Source organism: Glarea lozoyensis, assembly GCF_000409485.1.
Source record: "Glarea lozoyensis ATCC 20868 chromosome Unknown GLAREA10, whole genome shotgun sequence".
In the NCBI taxonomy this organism is placed as follows: Eukaryota; Fungi; Ascomycota; class Leotiomycetes; order Helotiales; family Helotiaceae; genus Glarea; species Glarea lozoyensis.
This window is the reverse complement of record NW_007360984.1, coordinates 1,442,054-1,467,260: the sequence shown is the minus strand read 5'-3', so window position 1 is coordinate 1,467,260 and position 25,207 is coordinate 1,442,054. Positions and strand designations below refer to the sequence as shown.

At 46.9% G+C, this 25,207-nt stretch overlaps 6 protein-coding genes across 6 annotated transcripts; 4 read left to right on the top strand and 2 right to left on the bottom strand.

The window, feature by feature from the left end:
* Positions 1–786: 786 nt before the first annotated feature.
* On the top strand, positions 787–1,370 carry GLAREA_05509 (uncharacterized protein; the record flags this gene model as incomplete). Its single annotated transcript, XM_008078798.1, has 3 exons — positions 787–1,017; positions 1,078–1,257; positions 1,308–1,370. The coding sequence occupies 3 exons, from the start codon at positions 787–789 to the stop codon at positions 1,368–1,370; spliced, it is 474 nt and encodes a 157-aa protein (XP_008076989.1).
* A 1,163-nt stretch (positions 1,371–2,533) lies between these two features.
* Positions 2,534–8,340, top strand: GLAREA_05508 (Acetyl-CoA synthetase-like protein; the record flags this gene model as incomplete). The annotated part of the gene is made up of 4 exons (XM_008078797.1): positions 2,534–2,593; positions 2,703–2,725; positions 2,808–7,454; positions 7,506–8,340. 4 exons carry the CDS (start codon positions 2,534–2,536, stop codon positions 8,338–8,340), a joined length of 5,565 nt encoding a protein of 1,854 aa, XP_008076988.1.
* A 1,294-nt stretch (positions 8,341–9,634) lies between these two features.
* Positions 9,635–14,116, top strand: GLAREA_05507 (uncharacterized protein; the record flags this gene model as incomplete). Its single annotated transcript, XM_008078796.1, has 3 exons — positions 9,635–9,652; positions 10,106–11,395; positions 12,275–14,116. The coding sequence occupies 3 exons, from the start codon at positions 9,635–9,637 to the stop codon at positions 14,114–14,116; spliced, it is 3,150 nt and encodes a 1,049-aa protein (XP_008076987.1).
* Positions 14,117–15,419: 1,303 nt separating this feature from the next.
* Positions 15,420–16,449, bottom strand: GLAREA_05506 (uncharacterized protein; the record flags this gene model as incomplete). The annotated part of the gene is made up of 3 exons (XM_008078795.1): positions 15,420–15,856; positions 15,903–16,077; positions 16,342–16,449. 3 exons carry the CDS (start codon positions 16,447–16,449, stop codon positions 15,420–15,422), a joined length of 720 nt encoding a protein of 239 aa, XP_008076986.1.
* Positions 16,450–17,483: 1,034 nt separating this feature from the next.
* On the top strand, positions 17,484–19,884 carry GLAREA_05505 (Nucleotide-diphospho-sugar transferase; the record flags this gene model as incomplete). Its single annotated transcript, XM_008078794.1, has 6 exons — positions 17,484–17,552; positions 17,603–17,764; positions 17,819–18,403; positions 18,452–18,804; positions 18,856–19,513; positions 19,564–19,884. 6 exons carry the CDS (start codon positions 17,484–17,486, stop codon positions 19,882–19,884), a joined length of 2,148 nt encoding a protein of 715 aa, XP_008076985.1.
* A 1,757-nt stretch (positions 19,885–21,641) lies between these two features.
* On the bottom strand, positions 21,642–24,610 carry GLAREA_05504 (RING/U-box; the record flags this gene model as incomplete). Its single annotated transcript, XM_008078793.1, has 4 exons — positions 21,642–23,440; positions 23,487–24,198; positions 24,247–24,351; positions 24,410–24,610. The coding sequence occupies 4 exons, from the start codon at positions 24,608–24,610 to the stop codon at positions 21,642–21,644; spliced, it is 2,817 nt and encodes a 938-aa protein (XP_008076984.1).
* Positions 24,611–25,207: the final 597 nt, after the last annotated feature.

Below are 25,207 nucleotides of genomic sequence, written 5' to 3'. Positions count from 1 at the left end.
AAGACAGCTGCGAGACTGAGCACATTTCGATTTGAAGCCTCTTGCGAGCCCGATTGCTTTTGAAGCTAGGTACTGCTTCACCCGCAGTTCCATTATCGACGTTGTTATTGACTCATAATCGTTACCGTGAGAAAGAAAATGCTCTCGGACATCCTGAAATTCATATTATGGTCGGTTTAGAGTAGACGAGGTTGAGAAAATGGCGCCGTAGGATGATTAGGTATATGATTATAGCCTTGTACGATGATCAGCCGGGTTTTCAACTTTTATGAGCATCGTGTGAACATATACATGTCTCTTGCGAGCCTTGCGATTCGGGAATTGTGCGATCGCTAATATATTGTCTCCCCTTGAGATTTTGTAGTCAGTAATGCATACATACACGTATGATGGAGCATTATCCAGGGTATGGCTGGCTGAACAACAGACTCGGTTGATACTTAGGTAGATCTCTCCATACTCATACATGTGCAAATATGCCGAGTGCCCCTCTGTGACGAGTACTATCTTTCTTCCTGGGCAAACCCATGTTTTAGAGTAATTTAATATAGATGGCTTGTGCATGTAGCATAGTTGGCTGGTACAAACAAGAGCCTGAGGGGTAATCAACCTTTCGCCGCTTCGGCTAATTTGGTGATATCTCGCCAAGGTGCACCAGGTGGTGGGTTCGTAACTATTAAAGCAGTACTTATTCCACATAGAATACTCACTTGTCGCTACCACATAAATCGAAAATCCGAAGCAATGCGATTTACACTGCTACTGTCGCTTAGCGCCCTGGCTCCGATGACTGGCCTTGCTTTGCCAGTCATGGAGCTCCAGGAGTCTACTCTAGCTAGCGAAACCTTTTCCAAGAGAGAAAATCTATGCAATCTGAAGACACCACCGGTCATCTGCCAAGCAAATTCTTCTGTAACTGTGGAGGAGACAGCACTCAGAGCTTACAAATTCTATCGTGCATTCGTAGTGGATGGTGATCCTAGAACAATGTTCTCGCTTATAGATTCAACCTACAAGGTGAGAACAATCCGACAATGTCGCTGAACGAAACACAGAGTATAAGTTAATGTTTCTTAGCAACATCATCCTGGATATAACGATGGACCTAACACCATCTGGCCACTTTTCTGTAATGGGAACAAGATTGGAACGGAAAAGAATACGGCATGGTGCTTTGATGCCAGCACAAACATGTCATATGCTCAGTATTCAACAACCGATAGGTGGAAGTGGGTTGGAGGTTGTGTCCACGAACATGTAGGTACTGATTGTGATTTTGGATTTCGTCACGCTGACACATTTCCTAGTGGGACCAAGGAGAGACTATTCCGAAGAACAAGTGCTATAAATTGAATGCTACCATGACTTAGTGCTGTATCCAACAAATTTGGATATTGGAGGACGACACCTTGGGGATTCGCAGAGTTTGGTGGATTGGTTCTTTGAATACCGAGAATGTACAGTAGGATCAGGCAGTGTGCCCTTGTTGCTTGGTCTACGTGAAGTTTATAACTTCAATTCTGTAAATAAGTAAAGAGTAGTAGCAATCTTTGACAAGCGTAATTGCAGTTTGTAGCTTTGGTAACAGAAGAACTACCAGCAATTCTTCATTCATGGCATTTTGGGTCATCCCCTACAACGCTCGTGGAGGACAAAATAAGTCTCAGTTACCTGCCTACTCATTTTCGGTTTAAATAAGTCGACTTCGAATAGAGCCTAAGAAGTCTTTCACTTACTCAAAATGATTGACGAAGTATATTATGTTCTTCTAAGTTAATCTGCTAAATAGCGATATCTCGTCAACTTGCTCGAAGAAATATCGTGCTTCGACTGCCACTTATTTTGCCCACCGCGAGCAAAGATACTCGTGACTCGACTCAAAGTCCGGATCTACAAGACCCTCGAAAAAAAGCTCAAGTGGGCAAGGCGGTTCAGCCTCTGATCAGGTGAAGCTAAGCTGTAGAAAAAGATGCTGTCTCATGCCGGAAGTGAGGCCGTAAACAGAATGTCAAAAACTTGAAAAAAGGTAAAGGATCCACAGAGAACCTATGGAAGTTGCAAAATCAGGGTCGACTTGCAGCACATAGCCGAGGATGCTGCACGTGATTTGAATCCCAGCCTCTGCGTACTGGCGTCACTCGCCCAAATGGGACGAATGGCTGTAGTAAAGATGGAGCAGAAAGCCGACACGAGGAGAATCGAGCGAAGATCGCTGTCAGTCTGCTCTCCCCTAGACGTCTATCGCACAACTTCATTCCAATAATAGCCAGCCCCGCAAGCCCATACAAGTACTCCATATCCATCTTATTTCTTTCTTTTAATGGCCATTCATCACTCTGTGATACTCACGATCTTTCCTAAGCCGCATTTCCTTTCATCAGACTCGGAGCCGTGATTCCATTCATGCTTCCTCCCGCGTCCAATATCATACGCCCACCTTGAATCCTCAACCGTTATTTTCGAATATATCCCACATCTACGGAGCCTCCGTTCTCCTGGCACACTCTAGACCCTTGCCGGTGACAAGAAAACAATGGCGACGAACAACCCAGTGTTGCAGGAGATGCTGCAGGAGCTTGAACACGAACTTGAGGTGAGCAGATTCGCCCGTCTTGTAACGGGGCCTGGAGCTGTCGCATGAGCTCTGCGGTTTTGTTACAATGGGTATTGCGGTGTCGAAGAACATGCTGACAGACACATAGGAGGGAGATATCACAGAAAAAGGGTATAAATTCATTTCGCGCTGGCTAAGTCTAATGCGGACGCCCTTTTCCATATCGTACGGCCTCTGATCTCGTCTCCTACAGTTACCAGAAACGCCGCACTCTTCTCCTCTCGCAGTTTTTAAGCTCTCCGTCCGAGTCTGCGGAGCTGAAGGGTTTACGAGTACACTCCCCGGACAACACAGCACACCCATCACACAATGGCTCTCGAACCGCTTCACTTGCAGCGCTTAATGCCAATACAAGCCCATTCAGCGAGCAGTATGAACAGAGACCTGATATTCCACCGCAATCGCAGGCGCGATTAGACACTATGGGAAGTGGGTTTAATGGCTTTGGGGATAGTAGAGCTCAAGAAGGAGGGTTTGCATCTGGTGGGAGGCCCAAGGAACTTAGGCTTGGTATACAAGGCACTGCTCACAGGCAATCATACGGTGCCGACTCTCTATTTCTCCCAAGGACACCAAATACTGGCGCAATATCCGCTGAGCCAACGATGACAATGGGTACTATGACCTCGGGGGCGAACTATGCTTTTAATCCCGCGCATCAAGTTGGCTTTTCTGAACAGCAGCCAAACAACGCATACGAAAGCCATGCTGGCACCATGATGGATTCGCATGGCACTATGCTAGGAGAATCACAACAAGGATACTTTTCCGATTTCGCGGGCCAGCAAGGCTATGATAATGGCGCATCAAATTCCTATGGCGGTGGACCGCACAGGTACTCTTCGAGCGATGCATTCTCGCCGACAGCAGCCATGGCTCCTCCAATGTTGACCACAAGCGATCTGCCTCCACCAGCCGCTCTTGAATATCAAATGCCCTTAGAGCCACGGGATGTGCCATTCGCCGTATATGATCCTCATGATGGGAACACTCCTATGTCTAAATTTGATAACATCGCTGCAGTCTTACGTCACCGCAGCAAAGCGATGGCAAAAGCACCAGCCTATTGGGTTCTAGATGGAAAGGGGAAGGAAATTGCCTCTATCACCTGGGATAAACTAACTAGCAGGGCGGAAAAGGTCGCTCAAGTAATTAGAGATAAGAGCTCTCTATATCGGGGAGATCGAGTGGCCTTGATCTATCGCGATACGGAAATTATTGATTTCGCCATTGCGCTACTTGGCTGTTTTATTGCTGGCGTGGTAGCTGTCCCAATCAACGACCTTGAAGATTATGCGAAACTTAACGTCATCCTTACTTCGACGCAAGCTCATCTTGCACTTACAACCGACTACAATTTAAAGGCGTTCCAGCGAGATATTACTACTCAAAAACTCAATTGGCCGCGCGGGGTTGAGTGGTGGAAGACGAATGAGTTTGGAAGTTGGCATCCAAAGAAGAAAGAAGATATGCCACCATTAACGGTTCCAGATCTCGCCTACATCGAGTTTTCTCGGGCGCCAACAGGAGACTTGAGAGGTGTTGTTATGAGCCACCGCACTATTATGCATCAGATGGCCTGTCTAAGCGCCATAATATCCACCGTCCCATCAAACACGACCGGAGACACATTCAGCTCTGGTTTAAGGGATAAAAATGGTAGACTCATGGCTCGAAGTAGCAATCGTGGGGAAATTCTTCTTTCTTACTTGGATCCGCGGCAAGGTATTGGCATGATCCTTGGTGTCCTACTTACAGTCTATGGCGGTCACACAACGGTGTGGATGGAGAACAAGGCCGTTGAAACCCCCGGTCTTTACGCATTTTTAATCACTAAATACAGTGCGACGTTGATGCTTGCAGATTATCCTGGTTTGAAGAGAGCCGCCTACAACTACCAACAAGATCCGATGACTACTAGAAATTTCAAGAAAGGAATAGAACCAAACTTTCAGCATGTCAAGCTTTGTTTAATAGATACACTCACCGTGGATAGCGAATTCCACGAGGTGCTTGCAGATCGATGGTTACGACCAATGAGGAATCCTAGGGCGCGCGAATTGGTTGCGCCGATGCTTTGTCTTCCAGAACATGGCGGTATGGTAATAAGCATGCGAGACTGGCTTGGCGGCGAGGAGCGTATGGGTTGTCCGCTGAAATTAGACATGGGTTCTGATACGGAGTCCATCGAAAAGGTCGGCGAAAAGGAGAAGCCATCGGGCCCCGGATTCGGTAGTCTGATAGGAGGTGGCAGTACCACGCCCACGGAACAGCAAGGAAGGACGGAGTTGAGTGAAGTGTTATTGGACCGAGAGGCCCTGAAAACGAATGAGGTTGTTGTTGTAGCGATCGGCGAAGAAGCTCGCAAGAAGGCAAGCAGCGAGCCCGGAACGGTTCGAGTTGGTGCCTTTGGATTTCCAATCCCAGATGCCACGCTAGCTGTAGTCGACCCTGAGACGGGTCTGTTAGCTTCGCCGCACTCTGTGGGTGAAATTTGGGTTGATTCTCCATCTCTTTCGGGGGGGTTCTGGGCGTTGCCGAAGCATACAGAGCAAATCTTCCATGCACGCCCTTATAAATTCGAGCAAGGTGACCCAACTCCAATGATGGTAGAGCCTGAATTCTTACGCACTGGGCTACTGGGCACTGTTATTGAAGGGAAGCTCTTCGTGCTAGGTCTTTACGAGGATCGGTTGCGCCAAAAGGTTGAATGGGTGGAACATGGACACGAGATTGCTGAACATCGCTACTTCTTTGTGCAACATATCATCGTCAGTATTATGAAGAATGTGCCGAAGATCTACGACTGCTCGGCGTTCGATGTCTTCGTAAATGACGAGCACCTGCCGATTGTGTTGTTGGAATCTCAATCCGCTTCAACCGCTCCTGTAACTTCTGGTGGACCACCTCGGCAATTGGATACTGCCTTACTTGATTCATTGTCAGAGCGATGCATGGAGGTCTTGATGCAGGAACATCATTTACGTGTTTATTGTGTAATGATTACGGCACCCAATAGTCTGCCAAAAGTCTTGAAAAATGGGCGCAGGGAGATTGGTAACATGCTTTGTAGGAGAGAGTTTGACTTGGGCAACCTGCCTTGTGTACACGTCAAATTTGGTGTCGAGCGCGCTGTACTGAATTTGCCAATTGGTGTTGATCCAATCGGTGGCATATGGTCACCACTGGCATCTGCAACACGGGAAGACATTTTGTCTCCAGGCGATAAGCAATACTCTGGAATCGATCGCCGCGAGGTTGTGATAGACGATCGTACATCAACGCCACTCAACAACTTCACTAGTATTGTGGATTTGTTGCAATGGAGAGTTGCCCGCCAAGCCGATGAACTGTCATACTGTACTATTGATGGCAGAGGTAAAGAGGGCAAGGGCATCACGTGGAAAAAGTTCGATACTAAGGTAGCTGCTGTGGCAATGTACCTCAAGAACAAAGTCAAGATCCGACCTGGGGATCATCTCATTCTAATGTATACTCATTCTGAGGACTTTGTATACGCTGCGCATGCCTGCTTTTGTCTGGGCGCTACGGCCATACCTATGGCTCCTTTGGATCAAAATCGGCTTAACGAGGATGCACCGGCTTTTCTGCATATGGTGGCGGACTATACTGTGAAAGCAGTGTTAGTAAACCAGGACGTGGACCACTTGCTGAAGCAGAAGGCAGTGTCACAGCATCTCAAGCAATCTGCGCAAGTTCTAAAGGTGTCAGTTCCAAGTGTGTACAATACAACAAAACCCCCGAAACAAAACAGCGGATGCAGAGATCTCGGTCTAACCATGCAGCCCAGTTGGGTTCAGCCAGGGTATCCCGTTCTTGTATGGACTTACTGGACTCCCGATCAGAGACGCATAGCAGTCCAACTGGGACATGATACCATTATGGGAATGTGCAAAGTTCAAAAGGAGACTTGCCAAATGACGAGTTCAAGACCGGTACTTGGATGCGTTCGCAGCACAAGCGGTCTAGGTTTCATTCATACATGCTTAATGGGGATTTTCGTGGGCGCCCCAACATACTTAGTCTCACCGGTCGAATTTGCTCAGAATCCAGTATCTCTTTTCCTAACATTGTCACGATACAAGATCAAGGATACCTATGCTACACCTCAAATGCTGGATCATGCCATGTCAATAATGCCTGGTAAAGGTTTCACCCTTCATGAGCTGAAAAACATGATGATTTCCGCGGAAGGGCGACCTCGAGTCGATGTGTTCCAGAAAGTTCGACTTCATTTTGCAGCCACTGGTTTGGACCGCACAGCGATCAACACTATCTACTCTCATGTTTTGAATCCAATGATTGCATCGAGGTCATATATGTGTATCGAGCCAATAGAACTGTGGTTAGACCCAGGAGCCCTAAGAAGAGGCATGATCTATCCTGTGGATCCTGATACGGATCCGAAGTCGCTTCTAATTCAAGATTCCGGTATGGTACCAGTCTCGACTCAAATAGCGATCGTCAACCCTGAAAGTCGTGCACTATGTCACGATGGAGAATATGGTGAGATCTGGGTAGACTCAGAAGCATGCGTAAAATCGTTCTACGGTTCCAAAGATGCATTCGATTCAGAAAGGTTCGATGGCCGCACAATCGACGGCGACCCAAGTGTCCAATACGTTCGTACTGGGGATCTCGGGTTCCTTCACAACGTTAGCCGACCTATTGGGCCCAATGGTGCCCAGGTAGACATGCAGGTGTTATTTGTGCTTGGCAACATTGGGGAGACATTTGAAATCAATGGGCTCAGCCATTTCCCGATGGATATTGAATACTCGGTTGAAAAGTGTCATCGAAATATCGTACCCGGCGGCTGGTAAGTGCATCCTCTTCTGCATCTTCTAAAACCACAACTAATCTATCACAGCGCAATTTTCCAAGCCGGTGGCCTTATTGTCGTTCTGGTCGAGGTTGGAAGGAAAGCATATTTGGCCTCGATTGTCCCTGTCATTGTGAACGCTATTCTCAACGAGCATCAAATCGTGGTTGACATTGTAGCATTCGTTAACAAAGGGGACTTTCCAAGGTCACGACTGGGAGAGAAACAACGAGGCAAAATCTTGGCTAGCTGGGTCACACGAAAAATGCGTACAATGGCGCAATTCGGTATTAGAGATCCCGACTCGGCTCTTCCGGATGTGATGGAGTCAATTGAACCGCGAAGTGGAATCAACAGTATTCGAAATAGCAGTGTCATGGCTAGCAGCCTTCGAAATGTCGAGCCTGCACCGCAGATAATCGAAGAACAAGAATTTGAACGACAAAGGGAACAGGCTCAGAATAGCTTTGTACCACTTCCCACAGGAATATCAGAAATGCCAGCTATGAGCTACGATGACTCAATGACCGGGTCTCTGCGAGACAATAACGGAGCATCGGTTCAGAGTGCGGATACACCCACAAACACCCATCACGGCCACTTTGAATTACCCGGCGATAATTGGGAACTGGAGAAGAACCAGCTCCCTACCATGCGTACAAGCGATTTCGTAATTCCCGGATTTGAGGAAGGGCCGCCCCCCTCTGTTGGACCCAAGCCTCGCTTTGCTCCCCAAAGCGATCCAGAACCGAACACAGGAGATCTGTGGAGTTTGCCAAGTCAACAACCTCGTGGCGGCCTTCGAATACAGAATGGAGTCAGTGACGATGAAGATGAATCTTGGAAGCAGGACGCGATTATGCATATGAATCTTGGTCGATAGTAGGGTAGTGTGCGGCATTTACAGGAACTCGAATAGACGATGCATGATAACGTATATATTTGGGTGGGAAATTGGGGCGTTTGGTTCCAAAACTGCCTCCTGGTTTACAATTCAGCATTGGTGCATAGGGTGTCAATACGGAAACGGCAGTTTAGGAGCGTTGTCCTATGTGGGATGGGCAGTTCATTGTTTGCTTTAACAGATAGTGTGTAACTTGAACAAAACCTCGAGGATCGAGATGACCTTTCCGAACCCGTCGTGATTGCTTCTTTGTTGATGGTCAATGGTTCGAGCGTCAAGTTAGACAGGCTCGAGGCTCGACAATCTGCAAGTAGTTTCCCAACGAAAATATATATTATATTGTACTTTGACGCAATGATAATGCGGTATCCTAAGTTTGTTTTGGGCTATTGGTTGGACAATAAGACCGGAAAGTGGAATGTTTAAAGCGACAAAGTGAGTTATGACTTCTTGTCTCTCATAGATATTCCACATTCGATTCATACAGCACCATTTACTCCGGTAGAACAGCCCGAAACGTTATATTTACGTAGCTCTTTTTAGTGAATATACGTTATTTTCTCTATTGTATAGGCTGAATATAAAATGTTACGGAAGGTGTGGTGGAAAGTCAATTTCTAGTCTGCAAATGGTGGCTTGACCCTCCTCCTTTGTTTCTCACGAATGCAGCAACAATTCAAGACCAGCCCAAAAGACACATGTATGCAGGAGACAGATTTGTTGATTTCAATACGCTCCTTTGTTATTCGGAGCCTACCTTATCGAGCGGTTCTTGATCTAACGATTACATAGCTAACCATCTACGGGCAAAGTTCTTGTCGGCCCTCAACACTCCCGTTTCGTAAACGTTAAGATACCCAACACGGCAATTGGCGAGCGCTGTCCCTAATTAAATCGCCGTCTATTTTCACAAAGGTTCTCAAAGCTCAACGAGTTCGATATACTAGCCCTTACTCGTCACGTGCGCATCAACCGCATTCACGCCTTCCCAGCCGGGACGTACCTGAACCATCCAGATCGATTCCGACAGTTGCGGGAAGGGAGGCTGCGGCTGCCTGCTTACACGACGCGTCTCCGTTCTTGTCGAAGGAACAATAAACAAGTGCCAAGTTCCGCGGCGCAAAAGTCCTTCCCGTCGATCTTGAGCGTTGTCTTTGCCTTCTCGAGTCGTCCAAGTTCCACCCCAAATAAGTTTCATCTGCAACCCGCCCGAAAAGGCTCCGGCTCCCGTACGGCTAGGAACATGAGCGTGAGCGACCCACGGACGCTGCGCATGGAGGTGATTATTCTGGTAAGCGACCGGGCTTGTCTTGTTTGTCTGTTTGTTTGCTTGCTTTTGTTGTTATATTGTCATGTTATGCTGTGGATAATGTTGTGGACGAGGCTGAGTTGTCACTGTTGGCTACCCTCGATGGTCACGACCGTCCTGGTGGCAACGTCGACGACTTGTTACCGAGATCACTTTATCGGCTATCTGCCTGCATGTCCTTCCTGTACGCTGCCGTTGCGCTATCCACTATATCTGTTTGTATTGTCACATGTCCACTGCTCTTCTCTAGGAGAACGAACATTCATTTCTTATTAGCCCAAATTTGTCTTAAGCAGAAGCTTTTATATCCAGCCACCTCTGCTTTAAGCGAACTGGAACTCGAATACGAATTCAAACAGCACTATTCCCTGGAGTCTGAAAAGTGCTTCTTCATATTTCATTCAACGCTTTCACTACTGACGCACAATCTCACAGGGCGCTGGTGGTGGTCCTATGGAAGACAATACGACCGCACTTCTCATTCGTTCCACCTCCACTTCCTGGGGACCGAATTCAGTATTAGCTGTCGACGCAGGTGTCCATTTGGCTGCGATATCCAGGATTTTGGAGCAACACTCTCCGGTTTCTTCTACCGATCCTCTTCCTACTACCATATCCTCGGGACCGTTCAAGGACCTAAAAATCAAGAACCGAAATCCAAATGCCAATGCTATTGATCTCGTGAAAGATGTTATTGGGACGCATCTCATAACGCACCCACATCTTGACCATATTTCAGCCTTCGTAATAAACACGGCTGGTTTTAATTCCGCTGAGAGGAAGACTCTGGCAGGAATGCCAACCACTATTGAAGCATTCAAAACGCACATTTTCAATGGTATCATCTGGCCAAATCTTTCCGACGAAAACGGCGGCTTCTCATTGGTGACATACCTTAGAATGATTCCAGGAGGCAGTCCTCTCGTACCCGATGGTGGATATGTCAAGCTTTGCGAAGGCCTGCACGCAAAAGGAGTATACATTGCCCACGGACATTGTAGAGAAAGACATTTCAGAGAACCCGATCTTTCGCTGGCTGGCTTACCTCACACCCCTCGATCACCGGCTTCTCCTCAGCAGCCCGTCCCTACACGCCACGTGCATGGACATACAGCACAGGCTCTCGCGCAAGATGGACCTGCAAGTGAGTTCCATCACAGCGTGCCGGAATCTGATACCATAAACACACACCTTGGCGCGAGATGTGTCACTGATAGTACCGCCTTCTTCATTCGCGACGTTGCAAGCGAGCAAGAGATTATCGTTTTCGGAGATCTCGAATCTGACTCTACTTCTGGAAAAGACCTTAACCGAAAGCTCTGGATCGAAGCGGCACCAAAGATGGCCGCAGGGCTATTGAAAGGTTTAGTCATTGAGTGTTCCTACAGTAATTCTAGACCCGATGCATTACTCTTTGGCCATCTTACTCCCTTCTACCTCTTCGAGGAGCTCCAGGTCTTGGCGGGGTTTGTTGAGGATAACAACATCAATTCTCTTCGAAACCTCCAGATTGGTCTTAGAAGTACAAGTGTCACGGCTCGAGAAGGGCCTCGGCCGGCTTCACTTACATTGAGACCAAATGCTAATGCAAGCTCTTCAACGTCTGGAAGGTGGAATCGTCCACTTGACGGCCTCAAGATTGTAATTATCCATGTTAAAGAAACTCTGGACGATGGACCGAGTGTCAATGATACTATATTGAGCGAATGCGTCGAGCTGGAGACAGTACATAATCTGGGATGTGAATTCATCATGAGTAGTTCTGGCCAAGCGGTGTATTTCTAAGAATCTGTTTCGAGGTTCATTGGGTTTGGGAATTAGGCGCTTTGGTATAAATGGCGGAGTTTTTTGTTTCAAAAGGTAGATACCACGGGAATATAGAATATTGGAGGCTGAGTTATCAATATGGCGTTTTGCTCCGTTGCATTTTGTTGATGCTCGAGTGCTTTGGAAGTACGTTGTTGGCTTGGCTCGTTAGGTTGTCAAGCTACACTTCCATATCCATCATACTCTAAAGTCTGGTTCTCATTGTACTTGTGGGAGACGGATGCATTAATTGCAGCCGCTTACAAGTACGAACGTATACTGTGCCTGTTATGCTTTTTGAGACCCGTAAAATTTTCAAGCAATTCAACTGCAACTACTTTCTCAGCACATGTATAATTAACAGTTCATCCTTCCCTAATCACAACATTGCGGTAATCACTTCCATGTAGCGAGGAGTATCAACACTTTTAACCAGATTATTGAGGTGGCCAACATGTCAAGTTCCACCGAGCGACTCGTGTGTTCCTTCCTCGCTTCAAAACACACACCACCACGTAATTGAACTGCCGAGAAAGAATCTCAAGGCCAAACCATTTTTTTTTTACCCCAATCCTCTTCCTCAAGCTCCACGACAAACCTATTCAAGAATCATGACTACATCCTCGCCACATACTAAGAAATACTAACATATCCGAAGCATGATATCAGCATTCACTTACCCAGAATAACAATATAGAACTCGAAGGGTGCCTCAATTTTGAAATCGCATACCGGTGTTGAGCGACATGGTCAGTAATCTGCTCTACTTGAAGTTTACAAGAGCTGACTACACGTTAGTGCTACAAATGCAAATTCCACTGCTTGAAAAACCAGCCTAAACTAGTGATACCTGATAAATCCAACTTCTGGTTCGAGACTTATAGAGAGTATCTGTGTCCCATTTCCGTCCTTCGAGTTCCCGATCCTGTGAAAAAATATCAACCTATCAACGCAAATCTTTCATACCACCAGTACCCAGATATGGATGCCGGCAAGGGTCCTGGGATAGGATCGAATGCAGGGCAAGGCTCGTTGGATTATTTGGATTCAACTATGGCAGATGAAGAGCAGCAAATGAATTTTGAGAATCTTGAAGATGAAGATCTGTTTGATGACGAAGAGGAAAGTTGGGAAGATGCTGAAGAGTATCCAGACATTGAGCGTGTCGAGGACGAAGCTCTTTTCGATGACGGAGAGCAGAGTTCGGACGTTGTTGAGTATGAGGATCTTTTCGAGAGTGCCGAGGGAGAATATTCCGGGGAGACTGACGAAGATGGAGTTGGAGTTTGGACGGGATCCAGACCTACGACGAGGTCTAATTCAATAGACTATCCAAAAGCGCAAATGGCGGCTGGCAGAGAAGAAACTAAGGACAAAGTCGACGATTCATACTCAACGTACAACCACCAGAATTCCGTTGTCAGCAACGATGATATGGATATGGATTTGCAGGTGCCACCACCAGTTGCAAGACGACGAAATTCGGGACTCAGAAGTCTAGGTACACCCATATCACCTCTTGGTAGCCTGCCAAATGATCGTCCAACAATAAGTGAAGAAGCTCTTCAGCTAAGGGAATTTCTCAACCGTGGAACGAAAATATTGCCTAGTCGTTCAGAAGCCCAACCAAAAGACTTCAGCCTCTGTCCTCCTGAGTTTTCAAATTTTCTACGCTCATCATCTCCAATCACTCATCCAAAGCTCGCAGCCGATAAAGCTCACCAAAAGAGTAAATCACATCCTCCCAAATCAGCAATAAGACACCCCTTTAGAACCAGACATCGCCCAAATACTCCAAAAAAACGAACATCACATCGCCTAAACACGGCCCCTTCGAGCGATGAAGTGTCTACAAAAGCCAACTCCCTCCCAATTAGAAAGTGGAGTTCACCAAGCATCTCTCCAGTTCCACGACCACGAGTTTCGGCATCCAGATGTCCAGGCACTTTGACAAGAACTTCTCCACCAAGTTCTGAAGCATCGAATGACCCTGACGATGCATTAATGCAGTTACGAACTTTCCTAGCACGCATGAGTAACTCAGCCAGTCCACCATCTTCACCTAGACCTTCTGATGCAAAATTGCCATCTTCAGGTGGGGTAGCAATGCAAAGAGAGAACTCGCCACCTCCAGAGCAGCGATATCGAGACCAAGATGAAGGTTTTTTTGAGGAAGATGAAGAACCTAGTAATTACTCATGTCTTCACAAGATCCTCTTCCCACCTCCACTCCCTAAAATTCGATTACGACCTTCTCTGAGGCAAATCGAGCAAGAAAATGAATTTGAGACACGACCAGCACCAGTCAGTTTCGACATGCCATATCTTCGTATCGCGGTCACTTGCCATAGCAATCCAGACCTCTATTTAAAATACTCAGCCCGTCAGGCTCGACGTCGAACGCCGAGGGCTGCGAGTAAATTTCTAATCGATAAATGGGACCGGATCATGGAAAGATCAACGGGTGGTCGGAGATGGAGGGTTTACAAACGAAGTCCGCTTTGTATCGAGTTTAATCGTTTCACGTGTGTCAGCATATTTGGAAGAGTTAAGCAGGAATGGGGGAGACGGCTATGGCCTAGTAGGGGATATGCTGCGGATGATGAGGATAGCAGACTTGATGAGTGGGGGTTGAGGTGAGGGTTAGGTTGTGAGTATGATGTTGAGCGAGGTGTGGTTGACGTTGTAGAGTTTAGCGGTTGCTGCTGTTGTATAGCGGTTATATCTTAGCGTTATTTGTATAGACGAGGTTAAATACCAAGCGTGATTCTAAGAGATAGCTCATATGAAAATGAAAACCGATAGTGAGGTAGCGACGATAAGTTAACTTGTATTCAAAAGGTGAGTTTAGTCTTTCGTCCATCGTAGTTTGATACCATTCGTACATCAAGTAACGAGGTAATTAAAACAGTACTTTCTACTAGAACCTTAGTCAATAAAATCCGAAAATATCCCATTTCATGTAGATGGTAGAAAGAACAGATGGTAAACCTCGATCGTAATCAACGAAAAAAGCGATATTGTACCTACCTAACAGAAGAAATATAATGCTCGCTCGACTACCTATTACATATACTAAACAGTCCTTCTCCTGTTTAGAATTTGTCAGCTAAGTTTTCAAAACCCTAAGGTAACAATTAGAACTTTTCGTTACCGTTCGTACCCCGATTAGGAAGTATCATATTTCTACAAAAATATTCCTTTTATCTGTGCTCCTCGCAATTTGTTGGGGTTTTCCCCACCCAAGGGACTTGTGACCGGAGACGATCGTTTCACCTTTTTCTTTCCCAGCTTACAAAACTCGATGCGCAGGTTCTTTATCTATTTCGGGCAGCCATACGCGTCTGATACATGCAGCTTTTTCATTCTCTATCTCTTCCGTTCGTCTTCGCCATTCCCTTTAAATTGGATTTCGCTTCTGGAAGGTAATCTCCCCTTATATGAACTCAGTGATTGTCGAGACGCGATTTTTCTTCCATTGAGAGGGTTGACAAGATATCGGATAGTTTGCCCATCATTTTCAGCAACTGAAACATTTCAAGAACTATGAAAACAAACTTATAATCAAGGGTACGTACCACCGTGACTTCTTGTTGAGTTAGCAATAGCCATAGCGTTCTGATACATATACTGTCTTCTGCGACGCACTATATGAATCATGTGTTTCGTTTGTGAGTGTTACTTTTTGGTAAATCATTCGTTAAATTACGCAATTGGATACCTCGCTTCGTCATATTTCATCACGCCGTACGGAAATCCCAAGTCCAACTCCTTTTTATAGGGACGAGCCCATAAAGCCATGATCGTGCCTAGCACCACCTGACATTCAACAGAGCCACACCTCCTCACTCACCTTTTCCAGGCAGTTTCAGTAGACCAAATGCTTTTCACAAGCCCTCTCTCTACTTTACCCACCTCAGACACACACAAATCATTCTCTCAATTAAGCTGGAGGGAATGGCAGACCAAACATCCCAGCCATCCCCTCCAACTCCCTCTCAAAAGCATTCAGTTCCGCCCTTGTCACCTTCATACTGACCCAATTCGACAACGAAAGGGCCATGGTATAGTCAGGTCCACCGGGACTGTAACGTAAGTCTGAGATGGCAAAGCGGGAAATGATTGCCCCGCCGGATGTCGTGAAGGTGGGTGGGGGATGCTCGGATGGGTTAGCAACAATGTCAGCGCTGGTGGTGGTGTTGGACGTGGCGTTAGGGACCGTGTTTGCCAAATTTGCGTCGAAGGGAAAGACAGCTTCTAGTGGCGGGTCGACATGATTAAAAAATGAAAGAGATTTCATGAGAGATATTGTTGTCCACCGATAGTCTACGAACGAGAAGGCTGGTCTTTGACGACTAGTGCCAGAGGGGCGACCGAGTGCTGATAGTTGTTAGTCGATGAGAGTTAGGTAGGTAAATAGACATACGTAGAGCTATCACTAGTTTGTTGGAGTAGAAGATGGGAATTGCTTCTCGGTTTATATCTTTACAGGTATGAAGAATGGCTACTGGAGGATAATTGGTAGTGAAGTCTGGTGGAATATTTTTATATGCGGAGTGAATGACCAAGGGCTCCTGGACGAGGAGAATGTATTTGTATATCTAGATTATGCTTATCAGCAGTGGAGTGGTGAAAGACGGCATGTTCGTTGGTATAATGGACGAAATTCGCGATATTTGGTCGGTTGATCGGATTAATATCAAATTCGATTGCCATTCAAATTGTCTAGCGCCAAACTTCGTAGACCAGTATAACCACTAGCCACTTGCTAGCTTCATTATGTGATCTTAGCTATGTGCCCTTGGCGCATACAGGGGTTTGATCTCAAAACGCCATGAATATCTTAAGCAAGGAATACCACTAACCTTGACGCGCATCTCCGTCGGAAGCTCCATAAAAGAAAAGCGACTCCTGGTTCCTATCCTACCAGTGGCCGCCGAAGCTTGGTTCTCCACCGTTGATTGTTCCTCCATACTGAGGCAATACGTTTCTCGTGATTCTGCTGAGAGAGTTGACTTAAGCTGCAGCTATCCACAACATTTCCCCCGCACACGTGGCATCCGTGATACTATCTCGTCGCTGGCAGATATCCGAGACAAGGAAACAGTGCGTCGGTACGGGTATTTTTCAAGTGATGGATGCGAGTGCGTTTACTCCCTATGTTCTCCAAGCAAAACCTGCTGAAACCTGCGGTGGACTCGGGTGGAATTGCTCATGTCCTTTTTTCTCCGCGAGTGGACTCAGTGGAGGAGTGGAGGTGGAGGTCGAGGGCCGTTGAGGCCGTCACACGACCTGAGGTGGCAGAAGATCCAAGTTGATACGGTCTTCTCGCTGTTGAGTGATGTTCGAATGTAGCAATAATGCGGCTGCTCCTAGGCAAATGAATGCATGATTGGAGCTGCGGTGTGCATACAACCAGTGAGAGAGGATGCTTCGATGCGAGCAGGAAGCTTTACACCAAGAGGAGTAGAGCAGTCTAGCAAGGAAGCGAGCTTGAGCCAAATGCGAGTGGGAGCCCCCCCGCCTTGCAGCTGTAGCACCGATTTATTGGGCGGTATGGCAGGAGGAGTGGCGAGAGGGAAGCGCATACTGGGTAAAGCATAGATAAATCATTCTCGTTGTATGACGAGTCGTGCATACTTAATTCTGCTACACAGAGCAAATTAGCAAATTAGCAAATTATATAAGATTGTAGCAAAGGATCAATGTTGTGTTGAGTGTCGTTTGATTGTTGTGACCGGGATTTTTGATTGTTCGATTGCCATGTTCTCTCGCTGATCCTAGCTTCCCCACCATCAACACCATCCAACTCCAGGCGAGAAGCCAGGCCTTGCCTGGTGCAGCTCTTTAACCGATGTCATCGTTCCCTGCAAAGACCGCCCGCTTCCTCTCGTGACAACTTTTCTCCTCTCCTCTTCTCTTCCCGTCAATCTCCACGAGGATATACTGAGGGTTCGCAAGGAGATTCTCTGTTCGAGCCGTTCGCAATCTGTACATAGCGACCGCAATGGCTTCAGAGAAGGAGGATGTCTACGCCACAGTGAGCTCCCTTTCCAGCTCGCCGTTTGCATGGATGGTACTGACGATCGACTTCCAAGCTTCTATTGAGCGACTCATATCTCCCAGGTACTACGATTTCCCTCTATCCTCTTAATTCGAGCTGACTGGAGCTTCTCTCAAGGTGCACTGGTGATTGCGCATTCCCTACGAGATGCAGGAACCACCAAGAAGTTGGCGGTACTTATCACCGAAGATACAGTGTCCGTCGACGCGATAGCTCAGCTACGAGTAAGCAAATACTGTCGGAGGAATTGTTGGAGGAAGACTGATGGCCTGCGATAGACTGTTTTCGATTTTATTATCCCCGTCGAGCGAATCGTCAATCAATCCCAAGCCAATCTCTTTCTCATGAACAGAGCGGATCTCCATTCGACGTTTACCAAACTCAACCTATGGAAGCTGGTACAGTTCCGCAAGATTGTATACGTGGACGCCGATATGGTTTCGATTCGCGCACCCGATGAACTATTCGATTTACCGCACGCATTTTCAGCAGCTCCAGATATTGGATGGCCTGACATTTTCAACAGTGGGTTGATGGTGTTGACTCCAAATATGGGCGATTATTATGCATTGCTCGCCATGGCGCAGAGAGGCATATCATTTGATGGAGCAGATCAAGGTCTACTGAACATGCATTTCAAAAACACCTTCAATCGTTTGAGCTTCACGTACAACGTCACCCCATCTGCGCATTACCAGTACTTGCCAGCATATCGACATTTCCAATCAAGCATTAGTATGGGCCATTTTATCGGTCATGACAAGCCTTGGTCTCAAGGACGAGAATCAAATAAAGGGTCGAATCCATATGACGAAATGGTGGGAAGATGGTGGGCGGTTTATGACAGACATTACAGGGAATCAGTAGGTGCATCGAAATTTAAGAAATGAAATTCCTAACGCTTCCTCTAGTCGGTCGAGAGTACACCCAAAGGTAATTCAACGATTGTACATTACCACACCAAAGGCGAATTTCAACCAACACAACCACCTCCAGTTGCGTATCACGATTCCCAAGCCGACACGAAAGAGGAAAACAGAGCATCGCCTGAGCAGCCATATGTGGCAGCAGGATCAGAGAATCAATCCTCTAGTACAACGGCAGAGACCGACAGTGAGATAGTCCATGCGATAACTGAATCACCTTGGCATCAATCTACGGATAATGCGACACATGTGGACGAGGCTTATGTTTCTCCAGCACAGGAACACACCGAAAAGGAAAAGGAGCGGGAGATACCCTATAATGCATGGGATGCCAGAACGTGAGTCTTCCAAGCTCTACCCTTTATGCGTCAAATGTTGATAATTTACAGAGCCCCCCCACCGTCAGACTCCCGTCCTGAAGCCCACAATTTCCCTTCCACCCACTACGAAATGTCCTCGGACACCAAGCCCTTCCAGGCTCCCCAGAGATACCCAGATCCTCCAAAGGACATGTGGTATGAAGTGCCAAAGGCTCCGTCATATCAGAAACCAGCACCGATATTTCCGTGGGAACAGAATGCCCCAAAACCCACAAGAGTATTTCCCGAAGACAACCTCGAGACAACTAAGCCAGATAATAGTGTCGAGTTTGCACCTGAACCAGCAGGATCGGGCAATGAGAGTTCAACTCCAGTTACACCCTCCACTCCTACAATCCAGCTCACTCCCGCTGATCCCTGGCAGACGTATAGTCGAGGTAATGCCTGGGACGATATCCCTGAGATAGAGCGGTACATAGGAGCCTTGCAAAAGAATCGCAAGGGCAATATTCAAGTACTGCAGGGATACGGCTCAGGTATAGAACAAGTTTCCAGTCCAGGTGCCAGACGGCGTAGTATTAAGCTCACCGACTTTCCCACAGAGCTTGAAAGACCAAGCCTACCAGTGACCCCCGCTCCCATCCGGAGACCGAACTTTTGGGGAGAGGAAAGAAATGACCAAGGCGAGCTACCTGCCGCAGAGGGAGTGCCATCCCAAGCTGAATGGGTACGACTTGTTTTGTGTTCGCATCTAGTTCAATTACTGATCCTAGATAGGATCCTGCAGCCCAATTAGAGCAACTCGCGCGAAGACAATCGGAGGTATTAGCTAGCAAATTGGGAGGGGAAGAGCCTGCTAGAGAGATCCCGTCGAGATCTTTGCCGTTTGGGTCGGAGGGTATAAAACATTCACCCACGTATGTTGCTCAGAGTCCTGTTTCTGGGTCAAGCATTAAATCAGTGGATTCGACACCACGAGCCATACAAGAACCAACCTTTGAAGGCCCACCAGTTCTTCATGAAAAAGGAGAGACTTACGCTTTCAAATCGACACCTGAACCTGCTACCGAGGAGGAGTTGGATGCCCTCGAAAACTGAATATCTTACACCACTAATGTCTAATGTTCTATGGAAATCGGGTTGTACAAATAGGAGGAGTGTTTGAGGCCATATGAGATGGCATATTTTTCATTCAACTTATCATCATCTGTTTTCACCCTGTTTGCAACGTTTATCTTCTTCATGGGGAGCATGGATTGCTTGTAGCATTTGCATCATCAGCATTGCTTCGCGCTTTTGCATTTCTTGGGAGATTCTCTGTATAATATGTTTGGTCTGGCATCATTTTTCTATCATCATTTATCGAGAGAAGGTCGATTCGAGTTTGAGAGACGATGTAGGGGGTTTGAATGGTAGGAATTCGGGATGTAGAGACGGTGATGACGATCAGGTTGATATTTGAGATTATCAAATGGTATGAGAGGTGGAATGACTTTGTGGTTACTCGCTGTTTAAGTCAACAGATACCCTTCTTTTCTGAATGAAAATCTTGCGCGAGAATTTGACTTACTGTCTACTCTCTGCACCACCCGCGATGCTGTTCGTTGTGAAATGGAGAGATGAGCTTCCTCCCCTGACAGGACTTGTGAATGGCCGGAAGCCGTAGTAAGACCATTTTCTCTTATCCTCAAGGGCGACTACTCTGTCAAAATCTTGAATGAAACAACTCATCAAGTCACATAATATCCCACACCGATGTCAGCAACAAAACTGCCAGTTACTCTTTACGTATCTCATTACTCACGTCAGCAACAACATTTCCTACTACCTCTGTATCTCACAAACCCCGATCCATTCGATCTGTACAACCCGTCAAACTCTCAACTCCTACATCAAGCAACCTCCGAAACCGACTCGGAATCCTGGCAACAAAGTTCATAATCAGCAATATAGAAGCTCAAGCATACTCCCTTGAGTCCCCCCTCCCAGACACTCTACAGATTGTAGCACATTCATGCACACCCTTCGCGTGTACGTTCCACGTGTCAACGTTACGCTGTCTGTCAGTTCAGTCTTCCAATTTTAAGATTCCGGCGGAGACGAGACTGTTAACATGTTCCTGTTGATTTGATTAGAGTAAGAGGCATCCTGGTTTCGTAGTCGGTGCTTCGTATCCAACGACAGGTGCGGATCCGAGATGCGGCTTACCCCCCTCACCCTCTCCCCTCGAACAGCCAGCCCTATGAACTAGATACAAGGACACGTTGTTGTCAAGGTACGGAGTATGGTGCGAGATAAGGGGATAGGGGGTATGACATTCTCAGCCATTTCTTCCTTCGAAATTGTAACAATTTTAGTTTTACGAATTATTTGATGGAAGGACAAACGCAGAATAACATTCAAAGGATCCCCAACCCCGCCCTAAGACTCGGAGGGATAGCACGTACAAGAATTACAGTTCTGACCTCTCACAGCAACCGTTAGGAAAGAAAGACAAAGGAACCGTTGACAACAATGTCACCCGTCGTAACATCCCGCGTCGTGTCCGTTCTAACCGAGCAGGAACGAAGATCGACAGGTGAAGTGTAAGATTCCTTTGGCAACTTTAGACGTGCATGATACGGGGTATGCATTTAACAAGAATGTTCCTCTTTTTTGTGAATAACCTAAAGAACTAAAATACATGCTAGCGTAAAAGAATTGGGGAATATCTTGAATACCCCCCTTCCCATTCCAAAATATCTCTTCCTATGCCCCTGAACGCCTTGAGAATGCAAGAACAGATATACACGCTAAGCATCATTATCTAGCTCCGAATGGTTTGTCTTTTTTAATTTTAAATCAATCAACCAGAACTAAGAAGATCCTTCACCACCAGCTAAATCTTCATCAACGGTATCTTCCACCGTCGCTTGCGCAGTGGCTTTACCTTTCCCCTTTTCCTCCCGCGAAGCATGTGCTTCAGACGAGGCAGAATCATCTGTGTTGTGGGGTGAGGAGGGGGTGGTCGTGGAAGGAGCCACATGTGCATTTGCATTTACATTATTGTCCACATGGCTACCCTGACTTGGGGGCGGTGGCATAGTTGTGCCAGATGATGAGCTACCGCTCGTATTACCCGACGTCAAAGTTGGGCCTGAAAATAGTTGAGATGAACCCCAGTTGGGAAGTACGGAAGGATTTGGCGTCGCATCAGTTGAGGCGATCGATGCAGGATTATTGTTCAAGGTTGTACTGATTGTCCTGGTAGGTGTGGTACTTGAGGCCACATTCGATGTGGTTGATTGGTCAACTGATGCTGACGGCGAAGTAGAAATGGCGTTTGAATTTGACGAATCATTTTGTGACGCTTGTGAATTGTTTTCGGGATTAATCGTTGGCGTCTGATTATTATTAGAAGCGCCACTCATAGGGCTGATTGTGTCAGGTTGAGTGGTGGCTGTGGGGGCCGTTGTTGGATTCCCTGCAGGACCGGCTAAAGGAACTTGTGTGGTTTGCATCGTGTTTGATACGACAGGTCCATCTAACCTTTGTAACGGCAATAGAGTCCAACCTTCTGGAATAGTAACCCCAGGAGGAAGGTCACTACTTCCAGAAGGTATGGCTGCTGTATTTGCTCTTGCTCCATGCCGTTGCATATGAGGTTGTTGACTGCTTTGCGGTACCGTAACTGGAAATAGTGCAACTCTTGTTCCAAAAGGAACCACTGGAGGTATTGGCATTTCCGATCCCGCATTCTGTAATTGACGAAGTCGTCCAAGCTCGACCTGCAATAACTGAACCAATTGTAATTCTTGTTGTGTTACTTGGAGACTGCGAATTTCAGCCACAATCTGTTGTTCAATGTGCTGTAAGCTCTCTTGTAAATTTGTCGATGTTGAAATCGGATTGGCTCCATCTTGTGCCTGTGGCTGGGGCTGAACTCGTCGTGGAAAACCCAACTCCAAGCCATATACTCGAGGACCTCCAGCCACACCGTTGTCCTGGTTCGGCTGTTGAGCTCCGACGCCTTGCGCAAGATCCTGAAGATTCGCTTGACCAAAGCCGACTCTTAGAGGTCCGAAATTGATCATTCTCATTCCTCGCACAGGACGATTTCCTGCTGGTGGTGGAGGTGCCCCTGGGCCATCTTGCTGCCCTGGAACCTGTGGCTGGGCACCTTGAGCTGCTCCATTGGCGTTGTTGGCTGCTCCACGTGTGGCTTGAGCCTGTGGTGCATCAACGACAGAAGCTCTGCATGTTGGGCAGACTTGTTGACGCTCCAGCCAGCTTTTAAGACATCCAAGGTGGAGAATATGACCGCAAGGCAGTTTTTTAGGCCTCGACCGTTCATTCAGAGTTGATGGAGCTCTAGCTGCGGGAGCGGCAGCGGCTCCGGGAGCTGCAGCTGGTTCTTGTGGATTGGTGACCGACCAAGGTCTCATCTCTTCTCGGCAAATGATGCATGTATCCTCTCTCTGGATATCTTCCACAGTAGCATCTTCATACTTCGTGTTCATGTCTTGTGTGGCGCGACGGTAACGAAGGAATGCCGCAAGACGTTTGGTGAACGACCGAGCTGTCATAAATAGATCTCGGATTATGTGAATCGGGAGACCATAGAACATGAACAGGATGACGAAGAATGTGACATAGATTCCGAGTTTGATAAAGTCTAGGCATGTAAGCTTGTTGTTATACAAAGACTAAAATAGACTGACCTGAGATTAAGTCTAGGGTCAACACCCACTGACCCTTTGACTCCCAGCCTGGGACCTCGATATCCATCTCATCAACATCATCTTCTGATGGCAAGGGATCAGTTGATGTTGGTACCACTGTACCCGCAGCTTCGGCTTCCGCCACAGCAGCTTCTCTTTGCCTGAGTATCTCGGCGCGTTCTTCCCTGACCTCCCTTCTTCGTTCCAAAAGTCTTTCCTGGGTTTGCTTCTTGACAAGCCTCGCCTCTATCAAAGAGATACAGTATCGAATTCCGGTCGCAAAGGAACATGTAGTCAAGATAGCGAATTCGAACAGGAACATAACCATCATGGTTGGGCGAGCTTGCTGAATAACGGCATTGATCGTGTAGTTCATCAACCAGAGGTCATAAAGAATCGACATGGTCAGCGAAACTGACAATCGAATATGGAATAATCGAGGATTTGCGGGAGGTTGTTGTTCCAAAACTTCGACTCTGCCATCACCGATCCAACCCCATACCTTGCCCGTTAACAGAGCTACAAACATGACCAAGAACCACGCGCCAACTTCTTCCCGGAAAATGGTCATAGCTAGACATGTTTCTGTAACGGCAAACCATGCCTTCTCATATAGTTGTTCGATTTCGATCGGTCGCAGGGGTCCGTAGCAGAGTCTTTGTAACCCGTACATAAAGCTCGTATAAATCAAGAGGATGAGGTTGATGAGTATCTACGGTTGGGTTAGCTATTGGTAATCGTAAGATTTATTCATCCGTACCATCAAACACAAGTTACTCTGGGAAAGATACACGCATGCAGAGTAGAAATTCGCACGTTGATTAAATGCCGAGACTACTACTCCTCCTGCGAGGGCAGTAGATACCTAGAATGAAGCTGTTAGATATTCCATCGCACCCGTTTCAAGCAATTGGATAGCTTACCCCCGCATACCACGCAAGGCGTCCCATATTATTCGTCGCAGTGGTGAAATTTGTTCCGTGATCGATCGCAGATGTATAACCAGCTCTTCTAGAGCTATGTACCCATGATTCGAAATGTTGTTGGCTTGATATGCTCAAGAAGTTGATATGATGTTGTTGACACTTGTCGATTGAATGTCTTGGCGACGCAGCCGGGACCATGATGTTGCTCGGCCCGAAGTCACTAGCGGATCGCTGGTGGCCTCCGAGTCCGGACTCGTACATCCATCTATCACATGCTAAACTACCAAAGATAATAGAAAAAGATATCATGTACGAGGACAATATCACATTCAAGAGGAGGTGATAACGTTATAACGTTATTAGACTCAAATATGTGGGATGGTTTTTTCTGTTCTCAATTCCTGAAATCTCCCACTCATAGCGTCTAGTCAACTCCCAATTTATCGAGGTACAGCCGCGTCGCTGGTGTTACTTATCGATGTTCTTTACCTAGAAGGCTTCTGGCAGCCTATTGTTCTTGCCTTTTTCTGGTACTCTCACTTCCGGCGCTGACTCTCTTCATGCAGCAACATCCTAGGAACAGGTGGTGTACTCGATTGGAAAGTCTGATGTACATAGATAGCCAAACAGACGTAAGCGTACGAGTCCGCGTTCAAAAACGTTTTTTCCGTCCCTGACGATCGTGCCAGTTCGAAGTTTTCCTCCGCGCCATCAGCATAGTCCAAGGTTGGCTTTTTGACTATTGTATCAAAGTGAAAGATTTCGTGCAAGATAGTCTGAGCGATGTTTTCGTCG